The 22,439-nt window shown below is 34.6% G+C and overlaps 1 protein-coding gene across 4 annotated transcripts in view; it reads left to right on the top strand.

The window, feature by feature from the left end:
• The window catches only part of LCMT1 (leucine carboxyl methyltransferase 1), a 317,860-nt gene that overhangs the window by 20,505 nt on the left and 274,916 nt on the right, over positions 1-22,439 (top strand). For all 4 annotated transcript variants that reach the window (XR_013168000.1, XM_077141491.1, XM_077141490.1 and 1 more), the window contains exon 6: positions 18,958-19,060. Coding sequence is in view for 3 of the 4 variants with exons in the window: in XM_077141491.1 (XP_076997606.1) it covers positions 18,958-19,060 (103 nt within the window). In the remaining variant the exon portion in view is untranslated. The remainder of the gene's footprint in view (positions 1-18,957; positions 19,061-22,439) is intronic.

Below are 22,439 nucleotides of genomic sequence, written 5' to 3'. Positions count from 1 at the left end.
CATTAAAATACAAGCAAACCGAATCCAACAGTACATTGAAAGCATATACATTGGATCAAGTGGGATTTATCCCAGTTATGCAAGAGTGCTTCAGCATAAGAAAATCAATTCATGTAATATACCACATTAATAAAATGAAGGAAAAACACACAATCATTTCAACTGATACAGAACAGTTGGATTTGATGAAATCCAGCATCCTTTTTGATAAAAACACACAACAAACTAGGAATGGAAGAATACTTGCTCAACATGATAAAGTGAATACATAAAAAATCTACAGCTTACATCATAATTAATGGTAAAAGACTGAAAACTTTCCCTCAGATCTGGAACAAGACAAGGATACCCAATGTCATCATTGTTATTTAGCATTGTACTAGAAGTTCTAGCCAAAGCAATTAGGCAAGAAAAAGAAATAAAATTGTGAAGGAAGTGATAAAACTTTCCCTATTTGTAGGTGACATGATTCTGTATGTAGAAAATCCTGAGAAACACACAGAAAAGCTATTGGAGCTAATAGATGAATTCAGCAAATATGAAGAGTACAGTATCAATACTCACAGACCAATGGTATTTCTTTACACTAGTTAGGAACAATCTGAGGAAGAAATTAAGGAAATAAGTGCATTTACAATAGCAACTAAAATAATCAAATAGCTAGGAACAAATTAGCCAAAGATCTGAAAGACTTGTACCCATGAATCTCCAAACATTGTTGAAAGAAATTAAAGACCGAAATAAATGGAAGGACATTCCAAGTTGATGGATTGAGGGCTAAATGTTTTGAAGATGTCAGTCCTACCCAGAGTGATTTACAGATTGAATGCAATCCCAATATAAGTCCAGCAGCCTACTTTGCAGAAATGGAAAGCCAATATCAAATTCATATGGAAGAGTAAGGGGCCCCCAAAAGCCCCAAGCATCCTGAAAAAGAACATCAAATTTGGAGGACTCATACTACCTAATTTAAAAACTTTATGAAGCTGCAATAATCAAAACAGCAAGATTCTGGCACAAGGACAAACATATAGACTAATGGTGGCATAAGCATTCAAAAATAAGCTCTCATATCAGTGCCCAGTTGATTTGTAACAAGGCTGCCAAGTCCACTGAATGGGGGAAGAATCGTCTCTTCTAAAGTCAGGGAAAACTGGATAACCACATGCGCATGAATGAAGGTGGACTGCTATCTTATGCCATATACACAAATTAACTCAAAATGAATTGAAGGCCTAAATGTAAGAACCAAAACTATAACCTCCTTGAAGAAAACATAGGGAAATATCTTTAGGATCTTGTGTTAGGCAGTGGTTTCTTAGACTTTACACCAAAATCACATGCAACAAAATAAAAATAGATAAATGGGATGTCATCAGATTTAAAAACTTTTGTGAGTAAAAGGACTTAACCATGAAAGTAAAAAAAACCCTATTTAATGGGAGGAAATATTTGGAAACGTATCTTATAAGGGCTTAATATCTAGTATCCATAAAGGACTCTTACATCTCAACAACAAAAAGGCAGACAGCCCAATTAAAAAATGAGTAAAAGACATGAATAAACATTTCTCCAAAGGAGATATACAAATGGCTAAAAAGCACCTGAAAATATTGTCAACATTATAAGCCATTAGAGAAATGCAAATCAAAATCACAATGTGATGCCATTTTATACCCACTAGAAAGGCTATTTAAAAAATACCAAGTGTTGGAGATGTAGAGAATTAGGAACTTTCGTACATGTGGGTATATAAAATGATAAAATAGTGGGGTGCAGCCCACTATTTGTGGTTCCTCAGGTTACTCTATGACCCAGCAGTCCCACTCTTCATATAACCCAGAGGAATTGAAAGCAGGGGCTCACATGGGTATCTGCATACCAGTCTTCATAACAGCATTATTCATGATTGACAAAAGGTGGAGGCAACTCAAATGACCATCAGCAGATGAATGAATAAACAAACTGTGGCATATATACATACAGTGAAACATTATTCAGCTGTAAAAAGGAATGAAGTTCTGATGCATGCTACAGCATTGGATGTACCTGGAAGTCAAATTCATAGAGTCAAAAACTAGAATACAGGTTAGGTTACCAGGGGCCAAGGTGGGGATAGGAAATAGGGAGTTAATGCTTAATTGGTACAGATTTTCTGTTTCGGGTGATGGGAAGTTTTGGAACTGGATGGTGGTGATGTGGCACAACATTGTTCATGTAAGTAATGTGTCATTGTATGATTGAAAGTGGATAAAATGGAAAATTTTCACTTGTGTATATGCTACCAAGACAAAAATAAAAGAAAAAAAAAAATAAACCCATGGAACTGAACAATGCAAAGAGTGAATAAAAAATGTAAACTATAGTCTATATTTAATAGTATATTAAAAATAATATTGTTTCATCAATTTTAACAAAAAGTGCTATACTAATGTAAAATATTAATGATTTTATATCATCCCTAAATATGTTGTCATGCCTTTCCTAATAGCAGTGATACCATTATTGACATCTAGGAAGATTAATATTAATTGCATAATAGTATCTTATATGCCCCAGTCGGTTTTCCCCAATTATAAGAACCATGTCTTTTTGGCTTTTTTCCCATGAAAACAAATGTCCAATCATCATTTATCCTACCAATTGTTGCTAATCTGTATAGTTGACTTTACTCTAGAACAGTAGTTGTCAGTGAAGAAACATTTTACTATGTCTGGAGGTAGTTTTGATTGGCACAACTTGGGATTGGTGGTGATACTGGCATCTAATGGATAGAGGTCAGGGATGCTGCTGAACATCCTACAGTTCAAAGGACAGTACCAGACATGACAAAGGAAGTCTACAATACCAAGTTTCAGAAAGAGTCCATAACTTTTTTCCCTCTCATGACATTCAGTTTTTAAAGAATCCATGGCAGTTGTCTTATAGAATATCCTTTGGATTTGCTTGATTTTCTTTTTGGTGTCACTTCTCTTGTTTTTTTATTCCTTATATTCCTGTGGTCTGGTTAGATTCCCACAGGCTTATGAGTCTGTGAACTCAGCCATAGCCAATGGCTTATGTTCTCTTTGTTGTTTTGTTTAGTTCTTAGAGCAAGGATGCATGGTTTAGCACACAAATACACTGTGTATTTCCAAAGCCTGGCCTTTTTTTCCCCCCTCTCCTGTTCATGCCCCAAGATTTATTAGCCTTGAAGGGCCTTCACTAGGAACTAGGACTTAAAGAATGAAAGTAATTTATGAATGAATTTAAGTTTACTGATTACATTTTAGAATCACATTATAGGGCCTAGCATGTAGGGAATGCTCAGGCAACGTGTATTGATTTGATTAGAGTGCCATGTGCCTGTTTATTACAAACAAATACCAGAGTACGGTGCTGTTGTTAGAGCCTCGTATACTACAGGAATCTAGATTATACTCTTAGTTATTCTTCCTTATCACATAATAGGAAACAACTCATTTTAAAACTTAGTCTTTTACCTTATAAGCAGAATTCACAGGCTTCAGCAACACTTTTCTCATTTCTAAACATTTAAAATCACAGTAAGCTTCTTCCAGAATCTTCTATTATTTTTGTGTCTGGCAAGAGAAATTCAAAGAATTTATTAGTAATTCAGATCAGAAAACTTGCTCAGAGAGGATGGTCTTCTTGGCTGGTCAATCCAGATAATGCAGTAAGCATAAAGCAATAAAAATGCCTCCTTTTACCCACAACCATAATGCTTTAGTTATCCTCCTAGAGACTGGATTCCAGTTTTCACAGAAAATATCTCCCCCTCCCTTTTTTTCCTCATATAAACTGTGAGTAGAACCTATTCAAGTTTTGCCTTTGCTGGCCTATTTGCTTACTCCATACTTTTTATATTATGATTGTCAATATATTTAATTAGTATTTGTGTCAGAATAATTAACTATATTGAAAGATCCAGTATTTTGCTTTATCTTTGATCAAATAATATAGAAATTATTTTATAGAGATTAAAAAGTAAAGACCCTCCATAATCCTACTGCCAAGAGATAATCAATATTCAGTGTTTTCTAACAGAAGATATAACAGTACACCTAGAGATAGGATTTTCCAGTACCTTGCACATAAAAGTTTGTATAAATTTTTGTTGAATGAGTGTGCACACACTCTGAATAAAGATATGTGTAGTTCAGTTAATGAAACTATATTTCCATGTACAAATATAGATTTACATGTAATTTTAATAAGCAGTAATTAGTTTATGCATACTGTTTTGCAATTAGCTCTTTGCACATCCTGTTTTGGCCTTTTTTTCATATCAGTATATTTAGATTTGCCTCACTATTTTTAATGGCTTCATAGTACTCCACTGAAAGAAATTGTATTTTATTTTTTTCTATTCCCTACTGATTGTCATATAGGTGGTTCTTTTTTTTTTATGTCTTTCCATTAAACAACATTAGAGTAAATACGCATATGTGCATACTTGCCAAAATTGCTAGTTCAAAGAATTGCATAGTATATATTGTAATAGCTACTGCCAAACGGCTGTTCTGGTTCATTTTTACTAATTTATATTTTCACTAGAGTGGGTGCAAATTCTCTTTCCCTACACCTTGACTAATAGTGAGTATTATTATTTTGAAATTTTTGTACCCATCTTATAAGCCAAAATGAGGTCCCAGTATTTAAAAAATTTATATAACTTTGATTGCTAGTGAGATTGAATATTTTTACTTAGTTCTGTTGGCCTTTGGGAGTTCTTTGTAAATTTTATTTTCATTTCCTTTCTCATTTTTTTTCAAACAGATTGCTTTTTCTTTTTGATTTATAGAAAAACTTTATAACATATGGATAGATATATTCTTTGATAAAGGTTCTTTCCCAGTGTGTTTTATAACAGATTTTTTTCATTTTTATTTGTCTTTTAACTTTGTGCCTCATGTAAGCACATTTTTCAGTCTTGTCCTTTATAGATATTTTTTTAATAGGGAAGTTGTGGGTGTACAGAAAAATCATGCATAAAATACAGTTTCTGTACCGCATCCTGTTAACATCCTCCACTAGTGTGGTACATTTTTTACAATTGATATTTATAATTGTAATATTAACCATAGTCCATCATTTACAATAGAGTTCAATGTTTATGTCATACAGTCCTATGTTTATTTTAAAATTTTTATTGTAGTGGCACATATAAACCTCAAATTTCCTTTATTAACAACACTCACATATATAATTATATATAATTACTGCTGTTAATTATATTCACAATATTATGCTACTGTCACCACTGTTCTTTATCAAAATTTCGCAATTGACCCAAATAGAAACTCTGCAATTTAAGCACTAACTCCTCATTCTCTGTCCACACTGTGTTCCCTGATAACCTATATTCTAGGTACTGACCCTTTGAGTTTGATTATTCTAATTACTTCATACAGAAGATCATAAATTTTGTCCTTTTGCGTCTGACTTATTTCACTCAACATGATGTTTCAAATTTCATACATGTTGTCACATGTAACAGAACTTCATTTGTATTTACTGCTAAATAATATTCCATTCTATGTGTACACCATATTTTGTTAGCCATTCATTGGTTGATGGACATCTAAGTTGCTTTCACCTTTTGACAATTTTGCGTAAAAACACTAAGAAAATCATTTTGCAAATATCTGTTCAAAACCCTGCTTTCAAATACTTTGGGTGTACAAGTGGGATTGCCAGGTTATATATAGAAATTCTAACTTTCTGAGGAACTTTCAAAGTGTCTTTGATAGTAGCTGCCATCTTACATTCCCACCAATAAAGAATGGGTGCTCCTATTTCTCTTCATCCTCTCTAACACTTGTTAGTTTTCATTTTTTTAATAGTAGTCATTATAGTGGGTGTGAAATTATATCTCATTGTGGTTTTGACTTGAATTTCTCTAATATTTAGCGATGTTGAGAATCTTTTTCACGAGCATTTTGGCCATTTGTATATCTTCTTTGGAGAGAGTTCTATTCAGGGTTTTTGTCCATTTTTTCATGTAGGTTGTATGTCTTTTTATTATTGAGATACAGGATTTCTTTATTCTGGATATTATACCCTTATTAAATATGTGGTTTCCCATTGCCCTCCCCACTACATGGACCATGACATCAGGGATGAAAGTCTGCCTAGAGGCCTGGGAGTTGACTCCCAGGGATAAGCTTGACCCTGGCACTTTGGGATTGACAATGCCCTCCTGACCGAAAGGGGGAAAAATGTAACAAATAGGGTATTAGTGACTGAGAGAGTTCAAATAGAGTTGAGAGGCTACTCTGGAAGTCACTCTTATGCAACTTCAGTTAGACATTGCTTCCTATCATAACTTGCCAAATCTCAACCGAAACTATTTCTGCCAATCCTAAAGAATACCGAGGACATTATATAAGATTCTACAAAGTTTCAGTGCACTAGATAACTTTCCAGAAACCTACAACCTCCAAATGGATCCCTGGACCAGATAAGTTCTGAAATGCAGAGGGGCCAGCCTTTTCAGAGCATCAACTAGTTTCATCCCCCTATCCCATTTTTATAGACAGCCCCTGCAAACATGAAAAAGTTAGAATAGACATAGCCCGAATACCAAAAGTGATAGTAGAGCTATACAGAGAAGGTAGGGCTTAACAAATGAGTATGAGTGTTGAATCATTATACTAATATTTCTTTTAGTCTCCAGTACCTTAGAACAACTAGAAATAAAAACTAAAAACCTCAAATTGTGGAATTGTAACCCATATCAAACTCTGAAATCTGTTCCTCAGATAGTTGTTGTGATATACTTTGAAATTTACTGCTTTTTTTGTATAAATGTTATTTTTCACAAAAAAAGAAAAAAGAGAAAAAGAGCAGTAGAACAGAGAAGATAGTTTTGAACAAGTGTGTATGACTGCTGAATCATTATGTTGATATTTTGCTTGGTCTCCAGTATCTTCGAGCAGCTAGAAGAAAAAACAAAAAATCATGGAACTGTAACCCTTACCAAACTTTAAAATCTTTCTAAAACTACTTGTTAAAATGTACATGGAAATTTATTGCTTTTTTGTATTTATGTTATATTTCACAATAAAAAAAAGTTTAAAAAAATGTGATTTCCAAATATTTTCTCCCATTGAGTAGATTATATGTTTACTTTTATGGTAAAAACATTTGATGTGCAAAAGTTTTTAATTTGATGAGGTCCCATTTATGCATTTTTTTCTTTTGTTCCTGGTGCTTTGGGTGTAAAGTCTGAGAAACCATTGCCTAGCACCAGATCCTGAAGATGCTTTGTTATTTTTTTCTTCTTGGAGCTTTATAGTCCTAGTGTTTTAATTTAAGTCTTTGATCCATTTTGTGTTAATTTTTGTATATGGTGTGAGGTAGGAGTCCACCTACATTCTTTTACATGTGGACATCCAGTTTTCCCAGCACCATTTGTTGAAGGGACTAATCTTTCCCAGTTGAATGGACTTGGCAGCTTTGTCAAAAATCAATTGGCCATGGATGTGAGGGTTGATTTCTGGACTCTCAATTCGATTGCATTGGTTTATATGTCTGTCCTTGTGCCAATACCATGCTTTCTTTTTTTTTATTACTATGGTTTTGTAATAAATTTTAACACCAGGAATTGTGAGTTCTCCAATGCCATTATTCTTTTTTAGATGGCTTTTACTCTTCGGGGTCCCTTAAACCTACCATAAAAAATTTGATGATTAGCTTTTCCATTTTGGCAAAGAAGGCTCTTGGAATTTTAATTGGGATTGCATTGAGTCTATAAATTGTTTTTGGTAGAATTGACATCTTGTCAATATTTAGTCTTACAATCTATGACCATAAAATCTCTCTCCATTTATTTAGGTCTTCTTTAATTCCTTTTAGAAATGTCTTGTCTTTTCCTGTGTGTAGGGGAAGCCCTTTAGATCTTTGGTTAGATTTATTCCTAGATATTTGACTCTTTTAGTTGCCATTGTAAATGGAATATTTTTCTTGATTTCTTCTTTCGATTGTCCATTACTAGTAAATTGAAACTACTGATTTTGTTGTGTTAATCTTGCATCCTGCCACTTTGCTGAATTCCTTTATTTGTTCCAGTAGCTTTGTTGTGGATTTTTCAGGATTTTCTATTTATAGGATAGTGTCATCTGCAAATAGAGAAAGTTTTACTTCTTCCTTTCCAAATTGGATGCCTCTCTTGCCTAATTGCTCTAGCTAGAAATTCCAATGCAGTGTTGAACAACAGTGGTGACAATGGGCATTCTCATCTGGTTTTTGATCTTAGAGGAAAAGAAGTCAGTCCTTCACCATTAAGTATGATGTTAGCTGATGTTAGCTGTGGGTTTTTCATATATGCTGTTTTTCATGTTTAGCTAGTATCTTTCTGCTCTTAGTTTTCTAAGTGTTTTTAACAAGAATACTATGTTTTGTCATTTTCCTTTTCTGCATTGGTTGAGCTGATCATGTGGTTTTTCCTTTGTTTTGTTAATGTGGTGTGGTGAATGGAAGCTGTATGTACCCCAGAAAAACAGATTCTTAAATCTAATCTATTCCTCTGAGTGTAGACACATTATAAGTAGGACCTTTTAATAAGGCTACTTCACCATTAAAACCAGCCTACAACCTCTTCTCTGTCCCCACCATGCCCCCAGCAGGGAGAGTCTGCCAGAGTTAAAGGTACCACATCATCTTATGCTGGTGGGACCTGCAGGCAGACAAGTGCCACATACCGGTCAGGATAAGAAAAACAGAGTCCAGAGACTTCACAGGAAAGTCTGTCAACCTGCTGGATCTCACCCTCAGGGAAAACCGATGCAGATGACTCTTTCCTCCTGATAGGCCAGTTTGGTCTGGGAAAATCCAGCTGGGGTCTATAATACCTAAGTAGACCCTCCTAAGGGTAGGGGGAAAAAGGCACCATACAGGCAGGGCAAGAAACAAGAAAACAAGAGCTGAAAAATTCTCCTCTGTTAAACAAAACCTAAGCAAGAGATCCAGAAAAAGCTGAATTGAATGTCAAAGAACAGATAGACAACAAATTCATCCAGCAAGAAAATACTAGGTAAAAGAAGTGAAAGCAATATCCAGAATAAACTAATTAAGGTAATTAAATGCCTAGATGCCAGCAAAAAATAACAAATCACACTAGGAAAATTGAAGATATGACCCAGTCAAAGGAACAAAACAGCAATTCAAATGAGATACAGGAGTTGAAACAGTTAATTCAGAATATACGAGCATACGTGGAAAGCCTCATCAAAAACCAAATCAATGAATTGAGGGAGAATATAGAGAAGGAAGGAATGAACAGAAAGAAGAAATCGAAAATATGAAACAACAAATCACAGAACTTATGGGAATGAAAGGCACAGTAGAAGAGATGAAAAAAACAATGGAAACCTACAATGATAGATTTTGAGAGGCAGAAGATAGGATTAGTGAACTGGAGGATGGGACATCTGAAATCTGAAAAGAAAAAGAAAATATAGGGGAAAAAATGGAAAAATATGAGCAGGGACTCAGGGAATTGAATGACAATATGAAGCACACAAATACACGTATTGTGAGTGTCCCAAAAGGAGAAGAGAAGGGAAAAGGAAGAGAAAAACTAATGGAGGAAATTATCACTGAAAATTTCCCAGCTCTTACAAAAGACTTAAAATTACAGATCCAAGAAGTGCAGTATACCCCAAAGAGAATAGGTCCAAATAGACATACTCCAAGACACTTACTAATCAGAATGTCAGAGGTCAAAGAGAAAGAGAGGATCTTGAAAGCAGCAAGAGAAAAGCAATTCATCACCTGCAAGGGAAGCCCAATAAGACTATGTATAGATTTCTCAGCAGAAACCATGGAGGCGAGAAGACAGTGAGATGATATATTTAAATTACTAATAGAGAAAAACTGCCAACCAAGAATTCTATATCCAGCAAAAATGTCCTTCAAAAATGAGGAGGCAGAAATTAAAACATTTTCAGACAAAAAAATCACTGAGAGAATTTGTGACCAAGACACCAGCTCTGCAAGAAATACTAAAGGGAGCACTAGAGACAGATATGAAAAGACAGAAGAGAGAGGTGTGAAGAAGAGTGTAGAAAGGAAGATTATGAGTAAAGTTAAAAGAAGGAAAATTAGATATGACATATAAAATCCAAAAGGCAAAGTAGTAGAAGAAAGTACTACCCATACAGTAATAACACTAAATGTTAATGGATTAAACTCCCCAATCAAAAGACATAGACTGACAAGATGGATTAAAAAACAGGATGCATCTACATGCTATCTATAGGAAACACATCTTAGACCCAAGGATAAACATAGGTTGAAAGTGAAAGGTTGGGAAAAGATATTTCATGCAAATAACAATCAGAGAAGAGCAGGAGTAGCTATACTAATATTCAACAAATTAGACTTCAAATGTAAAACAGTTAAAAGAGACAAGGATACTATGTATTAATAAAAGGAACAATTCAGCACGAAGACATAACAATCATAAATATTTATGCACCGAAGCAGAATGCTCCAAAATACATGCAGCAAACACTGAAAAGAGAAATAGACACATCTACCATAATAGTTGGAGACTTCAATTCACCACTCTCATCAATGGACAGAACATCTAGACAGAGGATCAATAAAGAAACAGAATTTAAATATTACACAAATGAGCTAGACTTAATAGGGCTACTTCAGTTAAGGTGTGTCTCTCCCCATTGAGGATGGGTCTTAATCCTATTACTGGAGTCCTTTAAAGATGGAATAAATACAGAGAGACAGAAAGTCAAGGAAGCAAGAAACTGAAATCAACAAAACCCAGAAGAGAGGGATAGACCAGGGGTGCCACCATGCCATATGACATAGGAGTCAGAATAACAGGCAGCCAGCCTTAGAACACCAGTTTTTATGAAGAAAGCATCACCTTGATTTGATGTTGCCTTGATTTGTACATTTCTCCAGCCTCAAACAGATAAATTTCCATTGTTTGAGCCAAACCATTTCATGGTATTTGTCATAGGAAAGTAAAGCACATGGTGTAATACATTTATTAATTTTCTAATGTTGTAGAGTATTGATTTTCTTATGTTGAGCCACCTTGCATACCTGGGATGAATCCCTCTTGGTCATGATGTATAATTCTTATGATGTGCTGTTGGATTTGGTTTGTTACTATTTTGTTGAGGATTTGTGCATCTATTCATGAGGGATACTGGTCTATAGTTTTCTTGTGGTATCTTTATCTGGCTTTGGTATTAAGGTGAAATTGGCTTCATAGAATGAGTTATGGAATGTTCCCTCCTCTTTAGTGTTGGAAACTTTGAGCAGGATAGATGGTAATTCTTCCTGGAATGTTGGTAATATTCTCCTGTGAAGTTAATCTAGTCCTGGGCTTTTCCTTGTTGGGAGGTTTTGCTTACAGATTCAGTCTCTTTACTAGTTCTTTTTGTTCTTCTTGATATCGTCTATTTCTTATTGAATCAGTGTAGGTAGTTTGTATATGTCTAGGAATTTGTCCATTTCATCTAGGTTATCCAGTTTGGTAGCATACATTGTTTATAGTATCCTCTTATAGTTCTTTTTATTTCTGTGGAGTCAGTAGTGGTGTCTGCCTTGTCACTTCTGATTTTAACTATTTGTGTCCTCTTTTTTTTCTTTGTTGATTCTCTCTATTGCTTTTTTATTCTCTGTCTTATTTATCTCTGCTCTAACCTTAATTTTCTTCCTTCTGCTGTCTTTGGATTTAGTTTGCTTTTCTTTTTCCATATCATCTAGTTTTGAGGTAATGTCTTAGTTTTAGATAATTCTTCTTTTTAACGTATTTGAAGCTATAAATTTTCTTCTCAGCACTGCCTTCACTGCATCTCATAAGTGTTTTTTTTTGTTCTTTTTTTTATACATGGGTAGGTACCGGGAAATGAACCCGGTCTCTGGCATGGCAGGTGAGAATTCTGCCACTGACCCACTGTCACACTGCCCGCATCCCATAAGTTTTGATGTTTTGTTTTTCATTTTCATTTGCCTCAAGGTATTTCCTAATTTCCCACATTATTTTGTCTTTGATCCATAGGTTAAGAGTACTTTGTTTAACTTTTACATATCTGTGAATTTTCCATTTCTCTCTCTGTTTTCTAGTTCTAGCTTCACTCCATTTTGGTTAGAGAATATGCACTATATGATGTCAATATTTTTAAACTCCAGAGTAACCACAAAGAAAGCATTTTAAAAAGTACAGAAACATAAATGAGAAAGGTATCAGCCAGATACATCACAAAAGATCCACTATAGAGAAAAGGAGGTTGCAATAAAGAAAAAGAGAAAGGGAAAAAAGACATAACTTTTTCAAAAGAGACAGTTGGAAGAATGAATAAAAAAGCATGATCCAACTATATGTTGTTTACTAGAGACTCAGCCCCAAAGACACAAACAGGTTGAAAGTGGAAGAGTGGAAAAATAGATCCCATGCAAATAGTGACAGAAAAAGAGCTGGAGTAGATATACTAATAGTGAAGAAAAATAGACTCTAAGTCAAAAACTGTGTTAAGAGACAAGGAAGGATACTATATATTAATAAGAGGGGCAATCAACCAAGAAGAAATAATGATCATAAATATTTATGCACGTGAACATATTGCCCCAAAATAGATGAGGCAAATACTGGCAGAACTGAAGGGAAGTATACACATCTCTACAATAATAGTTGGAGACTTCAATACACAACTCCCATCGATAGATAGAACATCTAAATAGAAGATCAGTAAGGAAACAGAAATATGATAGATGAACTAACCTAACAAAAATATACAGGACATTGCACTCCAAACAGCAGGATATATGTGTTCTTCTCAACTGCACATGGGTTATTCTCCAGAGTACACCACATTTTCTGTCAAAAAACAAGTCACAATAAATTTGAAAGATTGAAATCATATTAAGCATCTTCTCTAAGCATAACAGAATGAAGCTGGAAATCAAGAACAAGCAGAATACTAGAAAATTGAACAGTATATGGAAGTTAAGTACCACTCTATTGAACAATCAGTAGGTCAAGAAAGAAATTGCAAGGGAAATCAGGAACTACTTTGAGATGCAAGAAGACAACATATCAAAACTCATGGAGTACAGCAAAGGCAGGGATAAGAGGAAAAGTTGTACCCCTAAATGCTTATATTAAGAAAAAAAGACAGAGCTACAATCAAATACCTAACTCCATACCTGGAGGAACTAGAAAAAGAAAAGCAAACTGATCTTAAAGCAAGGAGAAGAAAAGAAGTAACAAAGGCTACAACCAAAAATAAATAAATTGAGAATAAAAATCAATAGAAAGAACTAACACAACGAAGATTTGGTTCTCAAAAAAAGATCAATAAAATCAACAAACACTTAGATAGACTGACAAAGTGAAAAAGAGAGAAGATACAGATAAATCAGAAATCAGAGGGAGAACAACTGCTGACCCCACAGAAGGATCATAAGAGGATACAATGAACAATGGTATGCCAACAAATTAGAAAACCTAGAGGGAATGGGACAAATTTCTAGAAACACGCAAACAATCTATACAGACTCTAAAAAAAGTAGAAGACCTCAACAGAACAGTTACAAGTAAAGAGATTGAATCAGTCATCAAAAACCTTCCAACAAAGGAAAGGCCAGATGAGGTCTTCACAGGTGAGTTCTACCAGTGATTCCAAGAAGAATTCATACCACTTCTGTTCACACTATTCCAAAAAATTGAAGAGGAGTGAATACTACCTAACTTATTCCATGATGCTGTACTGATATGAAACTGTTGTGTACCCCAGAAAAGCTGTGTTCTTTAATCCTCATTCAATATTGTTGGGTGGGATCTTTCTGTTTAAGTTGTTTTCATGGAGATGTGACCCACCCAATTGTGGTTGGGACCTTTTGCTTACGTGGTTTCCATGGAGACATGTCTCCACCCAATCAAAGTAGCTTACAGGAGCCCTTTAAGAGGGAACCATTTTGGAATAAGCTTCAGTACCTACAGAGCTTACACATGCAGAGATGTTTGGAAATGAAGAAGGAAAACACCCCCAGGGAAGTTGTTTGAAACAAGAAGCCCAAGACCCCAGCAAAGGCCAGCCACATCCTTCCCAGCTGACGATTTTATTCCAGACACTTCAGCCTTTCTTGAATCAAGGTATCTTTCCCTGGATATATTAAGTTGAACATTTTTATAGCCTTAGAACTGTTAACTTGCAACTTAATAAATTCCCTTTTTAAAAGCCATTCAGTTTCCTGGTATATTGCATTCCAGCAGCTTTAACAAACTAAAACAGATACCAACATCATCCTAATACCAAAGCTAAAGACACTATAAGAAAAGAAACTTGCAGGCCAATTTCTCTAACAAATACAGATGCAAAAATCCTTGACAAAATACTTGCAAATCAAATCCAACAGCCTTTCAAAAGAATTATACATGGGATCAAGTGAATTTTACCCTAGGTATGAAAAGGAAGTTCAACATAAGAAAATCAAGTAATTTAATACATCACATCAACAAAAGGAAAGGAATAACCTCGTGGTCATCTCAGTTGATGTAGAAAAGGCATTTGACAAAATTCAGCATCTTTCTTGATAAAGAACATTTAGAAAAATAGGAACAGAAGGAAACTTCCTCAACATGATAAAGGACATGTGTGAAAAACCCATGTCTAACATCATACTCATTGGTCAAAGACTGAAATCTTTCCCTCTGTTTTGGTTTGTTAATGCTGCCAGAATGCAATATATATTGAAATAGATTGGCTTTTACAAGGGGATTTATTAAATTAGAAGTTTACAGTTGTAAGGCCATGAATATGTCCAAATTAAGGAATCAACAAGAAGATACTTTCACTCAAGAAAGACTGATCGGGATTTCTCTGTCACATGGGAAGGCAAAGGGTGATGTCTGCTGGTCCTTTGCTCCCAGGTTTTGTTGCTTTCAGCTCCTTGTTCCAGTGACCTCCTCTCTGAGCTTCTTCTGTCTGTCTTCAAGCATCTACATCTTCTGCATCACCAAAAGTCTCTGTCTTGTCTCATCTCTCTGCTCTCTGTGTAGGTTCTGAACTCTTTCTCTGTGAGCTCCTTTAAGGACTCCAGTAAACTAATTAAGACCTACCTTGAATGGGCAGAGTGACAACTCCACAAAAATAATCTTATTAAAGGTTACACCCACAATTGGGTGGGTCACATCTCTTGGAAGCAATCTAATAAGAAGTCCTACCCAACAATAGGTCTGCCCTCATAAAAATTGTATTAGGATGAAAAGAACATGGCTTTTCTGGGGTACATAACAGTTTCAAACCAGCATTCTCTCTGAGTACTTGAACAAGACAACAATGCCCATTCTCGCCCCTGTTATTCAACATAGGACTGAATATTCTGGCTAGAGAGCAACTAGGCAAGAAAAATAAATAAAAAGCACCAAATTGGAAAGGACTGTTTACAGAAGACATGATCCTATATAGAATCCCGAAAGATTGATAACAAAGGTCCTAGAACTAATAAATGAGTCCAGCAGAGTGATGGAGTATAAGATTAACATGCAAAAATCAGTAGTATTTCTATAGACTAGTACAGAACAAGCTGAAGAGGAAATCAAGGAAATACTCCATTTACAATATCAACTAAAAGAATCAAATATCTAGGAATAAATTTAACCAAGGATGTTAGGGACTTTTACTCAGAAACAACAAAACACTGCTAAATCAAAGAAGACCTAAGTAATGGAAGGACATTCCATGTTCATGGATTGGAAGTCTGTCATTCAGATGTCAGTTCTACCCAAAGCAATTTTATAGATTCAATGTAATCCCAATCAGAATTCCAACAGTTTACTTTGTAGAAATGGAAAAGCCAGTTATCAGATTTTATTGGAAAGCAAGGGACCCTGACTAGCCAGAAGTATCTTGAAAAAAGAAGAATGAAGTTGAAGAACTCACACTTCCTGACTTTAAAGCATGTTATAACAACACTACAGTGATCACAATAGCATGGTATTGGCATAAGGATAGGTATATCTACCAGTGTAGTAGAATTGATAGTTCAGAAATAAACCCTCATACTGATGGCCAAATGATTTTGACAGGGCTGCCAAGTCCACTCAATTGAGAAAGAATGTCTCTTCAACAAATGGTTCTGAGAGAACTGGATATCCATATGCAAAAGAATGAAGGAAGACCCCCTGTCTCACACCAAATGCAAAAATTTACTCAAAATGGATGAAATACCTAAACATAATAGACAGGACCATAAAACTCTTAGAAGAAAATGAAGCGTCTTCAGTATCTTCAGTTAGGGCAGTGGTTTCTTAGACTTTCTACCTAAAGCACAAGCGACAAAAGTAAAAATATATAATTAAGACCTCCTCAAAATTAAAAATGTCTTTGCCACAAAAGTGAAAAGACAACCTACTCAATTGAGGAAGAAATTTGGAAACCACTTTTCCAATAATGTTTTAATATCCAGAATATATAAGGAAATCCTGTAACTCGACCAAAAAAAAAAAAAAATGGGCAAAAGACTTGAATAGACATTTCTCCTAAGAGTATATACAGATGGTTAAAAAACACATGGAAAGATTCTCAACATCACTAGCTACTAAGGCAAAGTAAATCAAAACCACAATGAGATAGCATTTCACACCCACTAGAGTGGCTACTATTTAAAAACAGAAGATTACAGGTGTTGGAGAGGATGTAGAGATATAGTAACACTCATTCATTGCTAATAGAAATGTAAAATGGTTCAGCCACTGTGGAGGGCAGTTTGGCAGTTCCTCTGGAAGCTAAATATAGAATTACCATATTACCCTGCAGTACCACTACAAGGTATATACCCAGAAAGATTGGAGGCAGGGGCTCAAACAGATATTTGCACACCTATGTTCGTAGCAGCATTATTCACAATTGCCAAAAGATGGAAGCAACCCAAATGTATATCAACTGATGAATGGATAAACAAAATGGAAGTATCTATGGATAAACATAAGATAGAATATTATTCAGCTGTTAAAAGGAATAAAGTCCTGATGCATGCAACAACAGGAATGAATGTTGAGGACATTATGCTGCATGGAATAAGCTAGACAGAAAAGGATAAAATGATCTAATAATGAACTAATTATAATAAGCACATTCACAGAGTTAGAATATAGGTTACCAGGGAATAGATTAGGGTAAAGAACATGGATCTGATACTTAATTTGTACAAAATTTCTGTTTAGTTTGATTGTAAAGCTTTGGAAATAGATGATGATGGTGGTGGCACATTATTGTGAATGTAATTATCTGCATTATGTGTGTGAATGTAGTTGAAAGGAAAAGTTTTGGTTCATGTATGATACTAGAAGCAAAGTTAGAAGATAAAACATGGGACTGTGCAACAGTCAACTGGAGTTAATACAGGTCTAAGAATGTTATTTCATGAAATATAACAGAAGAATGACACTAATACAAAGGTGTCAATAATAAGTTGGTATATGGGAAAAATATACACCTAATGTAATTATTAAATTTGGTACTTGTTCTAGTTTGCTAGCTGCCAAAATGCAATATACCTGAAATGGAGCAGCTTTTTAAAAGAGGGAATTTATTAAGTTGCAAGTGTACAGTTCTAAGGCTGTGAAAAATGTCCCAATTAAAGCAAATCTATAAAAATGTCCAAATTAAGGCCACCACAAGAGGCTATCATCACTCATGAAAGGCCGATGAAGTTCAAGGTTTGTCTCTCAATTGCACATGGTAAACATGGCAACATCTGCTAACTTTCTCTCCATGCTTCTTGTTTCATGAAGCTCCTCAGGGAGTGTTTTCCTTCTTCGTCTCCAAAGGTCTCTGGCTTCATGGGCCCTCATAGTTCTCATGGCTCTCTCACTGATCTCTCCACATCCACAGTGTTACCTCTTTTAAAGGATTCCAGTAAACTAATCAAGAAGACCCACCTGGAATGGTAGGATCACATCTCCCTCTAATCAAAGGTTAATACCCACAATTGGGTGTGTCATAGCTCCCTGAAGATAATCTAATCAAGTTTCCAACCTACAGTGCTAGATAAGGATTAACAGATTCATCTTGCCTCCACAAGATGGATCATGATTAAAACATAGCTTTCTAGGGTATATAATCTTTTCAAACTGGCACAGTACTATTGTAATATTTTTTCATCAGTTGTAACAAAGGTACCATACCAATGCAAAGTACCAACAATAGGGAGTATGTGAGAATGCTGTATTATTTACACGACTTTTATGTAAACTTTTTAACTTCTCTAATTGAAAAATATTTTTTTAAAAATTATCCTAAGTGAAAGAAACCAGTCATAAGTACTACATATTATATGGTTCCATTTATTTAAAAGGTAAATATAAATAAATCCATAGAGATAGAAATCTCTTTATATATATGAAGGGATGGAGAAGGTTAGAGGGATTGAGGGGTGACTGCTATGGGGCCTGGGGTTTTTCTTCTTGGAGTAATGAAAATGTCTAAAGTTGTGATTAACACACGACTCTGTGATTATACTAAAAGCCATTGATTGTATACTTTGCATAGAGCTTATGGTATGTGAATATATCTCAATAAAACTGCATTTTAAAAAGAAAACAAAATGATGGTCCTGATCCTGTTGTTAAGTAGGAACAGTTTTCAAAACAAATACTGAGTAATCTTGTTTTTGCATTCTACAGATGTATGTGTTTGAGCGAGAGAGAGAGAGAGGGAGATATACAGAGAGAATGAGTATGTGTGTGTGTTGTGTATGTGAGTTTAAACATATAGGAAAAAAGGCTGAAATGTTATATAGTAGAATGCTAATAGGTACCTTTGGAAAGTGTGATTTTAATATTCACCTCTTACCTAATTTTTTTTTTTACAGTGAGCATATATTTTTATAGTAGAGAAAAAACAAAAGTTATTTTAATATTAAAAGGCTATATTAATTCAAATTATAATCTTTCCCCTTTTCTTGAATTTGTAGATGGACAAATGTTAGATTCAAAGAGATATGCCATTATTGGAGCCGATCTCCGAGACTTATCTGAACTGGAAGAGAAACTAAAGAAATGTAACATGAACACACAGTGAGATTTTTTTTTTAGCTTCTTATGCATTTGTGACTCCATGCTAATATGAGAAGAGGCTGATTGGGAATGGAAATGCACCAGGATATCCATGTCACATTTTTTTTCTGTAATTTTTGTCATCTCATTGTTACTCAGAGGAATTTTCTGAAATTTTTTAGGAACAGTGTTTCTCAAGTCTGGTTTCACAGGAAAATCACCTGTGTTGCTTTTTTATCAAATACTGGTGCCTAATTTCATAAACAAAGTTTGAAATAATATAATTACAGCATAAAAATATATAATTGCAACATATAAAGAAGGATTAGCCTTCAGAATATATAAAGAATAACCACTGTTAAAACAAAAAAAAAGCTCCATAGAAAACTGGGCAAAAGATAAATAACAAGGCACAGTTCAAAGCAGAAATCTGAATATCAAATGAAAAGGGTATTAAACCTTAATAGTAATCAGATGATGAACTTCTATTTCACTCCCACCAAGTTAGCAAAACCGTAAAAGTCTAACAATATCAAGTGTTGGCAAAAATATGGAGAAAAGGGAATATTCATACACCAGTGATGGATGTGAACTTGACACAACTATTGTGAGGAATAATCTGAGGGTATCTAGTCAAATTCTAATTATATGTATCATATGATATAGCAGATCCACTTCTGGGAACACGTTCCCCCACCCCCAAAGGTCTTACATATATGCATAAGGAGGATATTCATTGTAGCTACTGTTTTTAGTAGTTGAAATTGAAAACAATCTAAATATCCACCAGAAGGAGAATGGATGAATAAAATGTAAGATGAATGACCTATATGAACATGGCAAGGGCTCAAAAACTTAATGTTGAGTAAGAAAAAAAGAACAGTCAAGTTGCAAATAGTGAGCACAGTGTGATACCAAATGTGTAAGTTCAACCCCCCAAAATCTTACAATTTCATGGTTGCATACATACGTTTCAAAAATATGTTTAAAATGAATCAGCAGGAGATTCACACAAAATTCTTGAGAGTGGGAACCTTGGAGGAGCAGAGAAGGGAAGTGAGATGCATGGTTTGATCATGATGATAATAGAAATCAGATTGGAATGAAGAAGTTAGCGGGAGGTAAAGTCATGTAGAACATGAGAAGGATAATACTTTGAAGAATGTTTGGGGTGAGTGACAGAAGGTAAAGCTTAGAAGGAAGGGTAGGGTCAAGGGACTATTATTTTAAAGAATAAATTGATAAATTAAAGGCCAAGAATCAATGACAAAAGAATAAGAAATTAGTGCATAGGAAAATCATTACTAGAAAAGGTCCTAGAGGAGAGAGGAGGGAGCATGTAGAGCATAGACTGAGGTTAACTAGACTTGGAGGAAAGAGAAGGACCCATTTTTCTGAGAGGACAAAGAAGGATAGGAATAAGATACAAATTTAGATGAGCTTTGGGAGAGATGGAGGGGATGGAAGTGTAGAGAGTTAAGACCTGTTGATTATTCTAACACACCTTATTATGTTAATGTGGTGATTGCTATTTTCTCTATGTTTTGAAGTTCTTGTTTACCTGTTTAGCCTAGAACCATCCACCACATTGTCATTATTAGGATTTACACACACCCTCAGCCATCCCATTAGGGAGGGCTCTAATTGACCCAGCACTGTCACTTCAGCTTCATTTTCCATGTCTTTATCTAGCTCAAGAGAGCAAGGTTAATGAACTGTACAGAGTATTTATAACCTCTTTTTTTTCCTTTGAGGATACCCTCACATGGTTCCCAGATTACTGTATGTGGTATGCTCTTTTTTAGCAGAGAAGTTTTGATATTTAAGGACACCAGTGATTTTATTGGGACATGTATTATTCAGCTTGTGTTAGGGAGTAAGAGCAGTAGTAGATTGGTTAAAGCTGATACCCACTAAAAAGCTTGGAGCCCTCTCAGAATGAAGAGAGCATGAGAACTGGACTCTTATCCTGGGTTCAAATCTAACCTCAACTGCTGACTTGGTTTTTGGTTTTTTTTTTTTTTGGTTTTTTAACCTCTTTAAGCCTTAGTTTTTTTCATTTATAAACTAAGAATAAAAATTGCCTACCTCACAAGATGTTGAAGATTAAATGAAGTAAAGCATCTGTGAACAGAGTTGAACAGAAACTGGCATATAATATGTGCTCTAAATATAAGTCACTTCTGAATCCAACTACAGTTGCAGTAACCACTTCAGCAAAAGAGAGAAAATATCAGACACATAATCAATTATAGATTTGGCTACTTTTTGAGAAGGAAGTTTGCCACACTTTTGGAAATCTACTAAATGGATAAAGAATAATTGACATTGCTAATATTATGATTATGTGTTTAATTCTTCATGGTTTCATTTGTTTTCTATATTTTCCTTTTTGGGCTATTTTTTCTTTGTTTTCCTTTCATATATATTTTTTTAATATTACTAATGGCTACCTTTTTAAAAACCTCATTTTTAAAATTTTTAAATTTTCATTTATATTTATAAAGAAGCCGCAAGAATGGTACAAAGATTTCTATGAGAATTTCTTTATCTCTCTTCCTAAAATCTTAATATCTGCATGAAAATGGTTATCTTCTGCATTAAAAAAAAATCTTAAAACTGTATTTCCCTAATTGTCAACCTGTTAATTAGATAAGGTTTTAGAAACTTTACTTTTCTACTTACTTATTCTAACCATTTCTGTTGATATAATGTGGAATATTAGACTTAGGATTGCTGTTGTTAATATTTAAAATCTTTTCAGTGCTTTTCTTTATGATTTTCAACTCATTTGCAACTTATGAGACTTCTCTTTCCTCTGGATTCAGTACCCTCTGTTTCTGTGTACAATGATTCCATTGGGGGCATGTTGAGTTTAAGATATCTGAGGACCAGTGCTCTATGAGCATTTGGATGTATATTTTTAAATAACTTGAATTATATAACTTTTCAGTATTAATAACAATAATAATAATAATGAAATCTATATGAGCAAATGAGCAAAACATGTAGATAGTTATTGCTCTCAGGGCAAGCAAGCATTTAGTTATGGGCATCATTTTCTCTTTCATTGTGTGAATAATCATGAGATAAGACACTGAGCCCATTTGCAAAAGTTTGAATTCTGATGGGTACATATCCTAGACCTTGGACAGGTTACTTCACTTCTCTGTACTTTAGCGTCCTCCTTTGAGAAACTGAGACTTCTAATAGTGGCCAACAAAAAGCATTAGTTGGTGATATTGATAACTGTTAAGAAATATCTATGTATAGGTGAGTAATCCATTCATTTCTGTTCACTTATTGCTGATGGTTTTGATGTTTCCTAGAAGAGCAAATACAATAATTCCTGATTCCAATACTTAGAAATAACCACTTTTATAAATTTTATGTCAAAATA

This window comes from Tamandua tetradactyla, chromosome 23 (genome assembly GCF_023851605.1).
Source record: "Tamandua tetradactyla isolate mTamTet1 chromosome 23, mTamTet1.pri, whole genome shotgun sequence".
NCBI classification, from domain to species: Eukaryota; Metazoa; Chordata; class Mammalia; order Pilosa; family Myrmecophagidae; genus Tamandua; species Tamandua tetradactyla.
The sequence above is the reverse complement of the archived record's forward strand: the minus strand, read 5'-3'. Positions and strand labels throughout refer to the sequence as shown.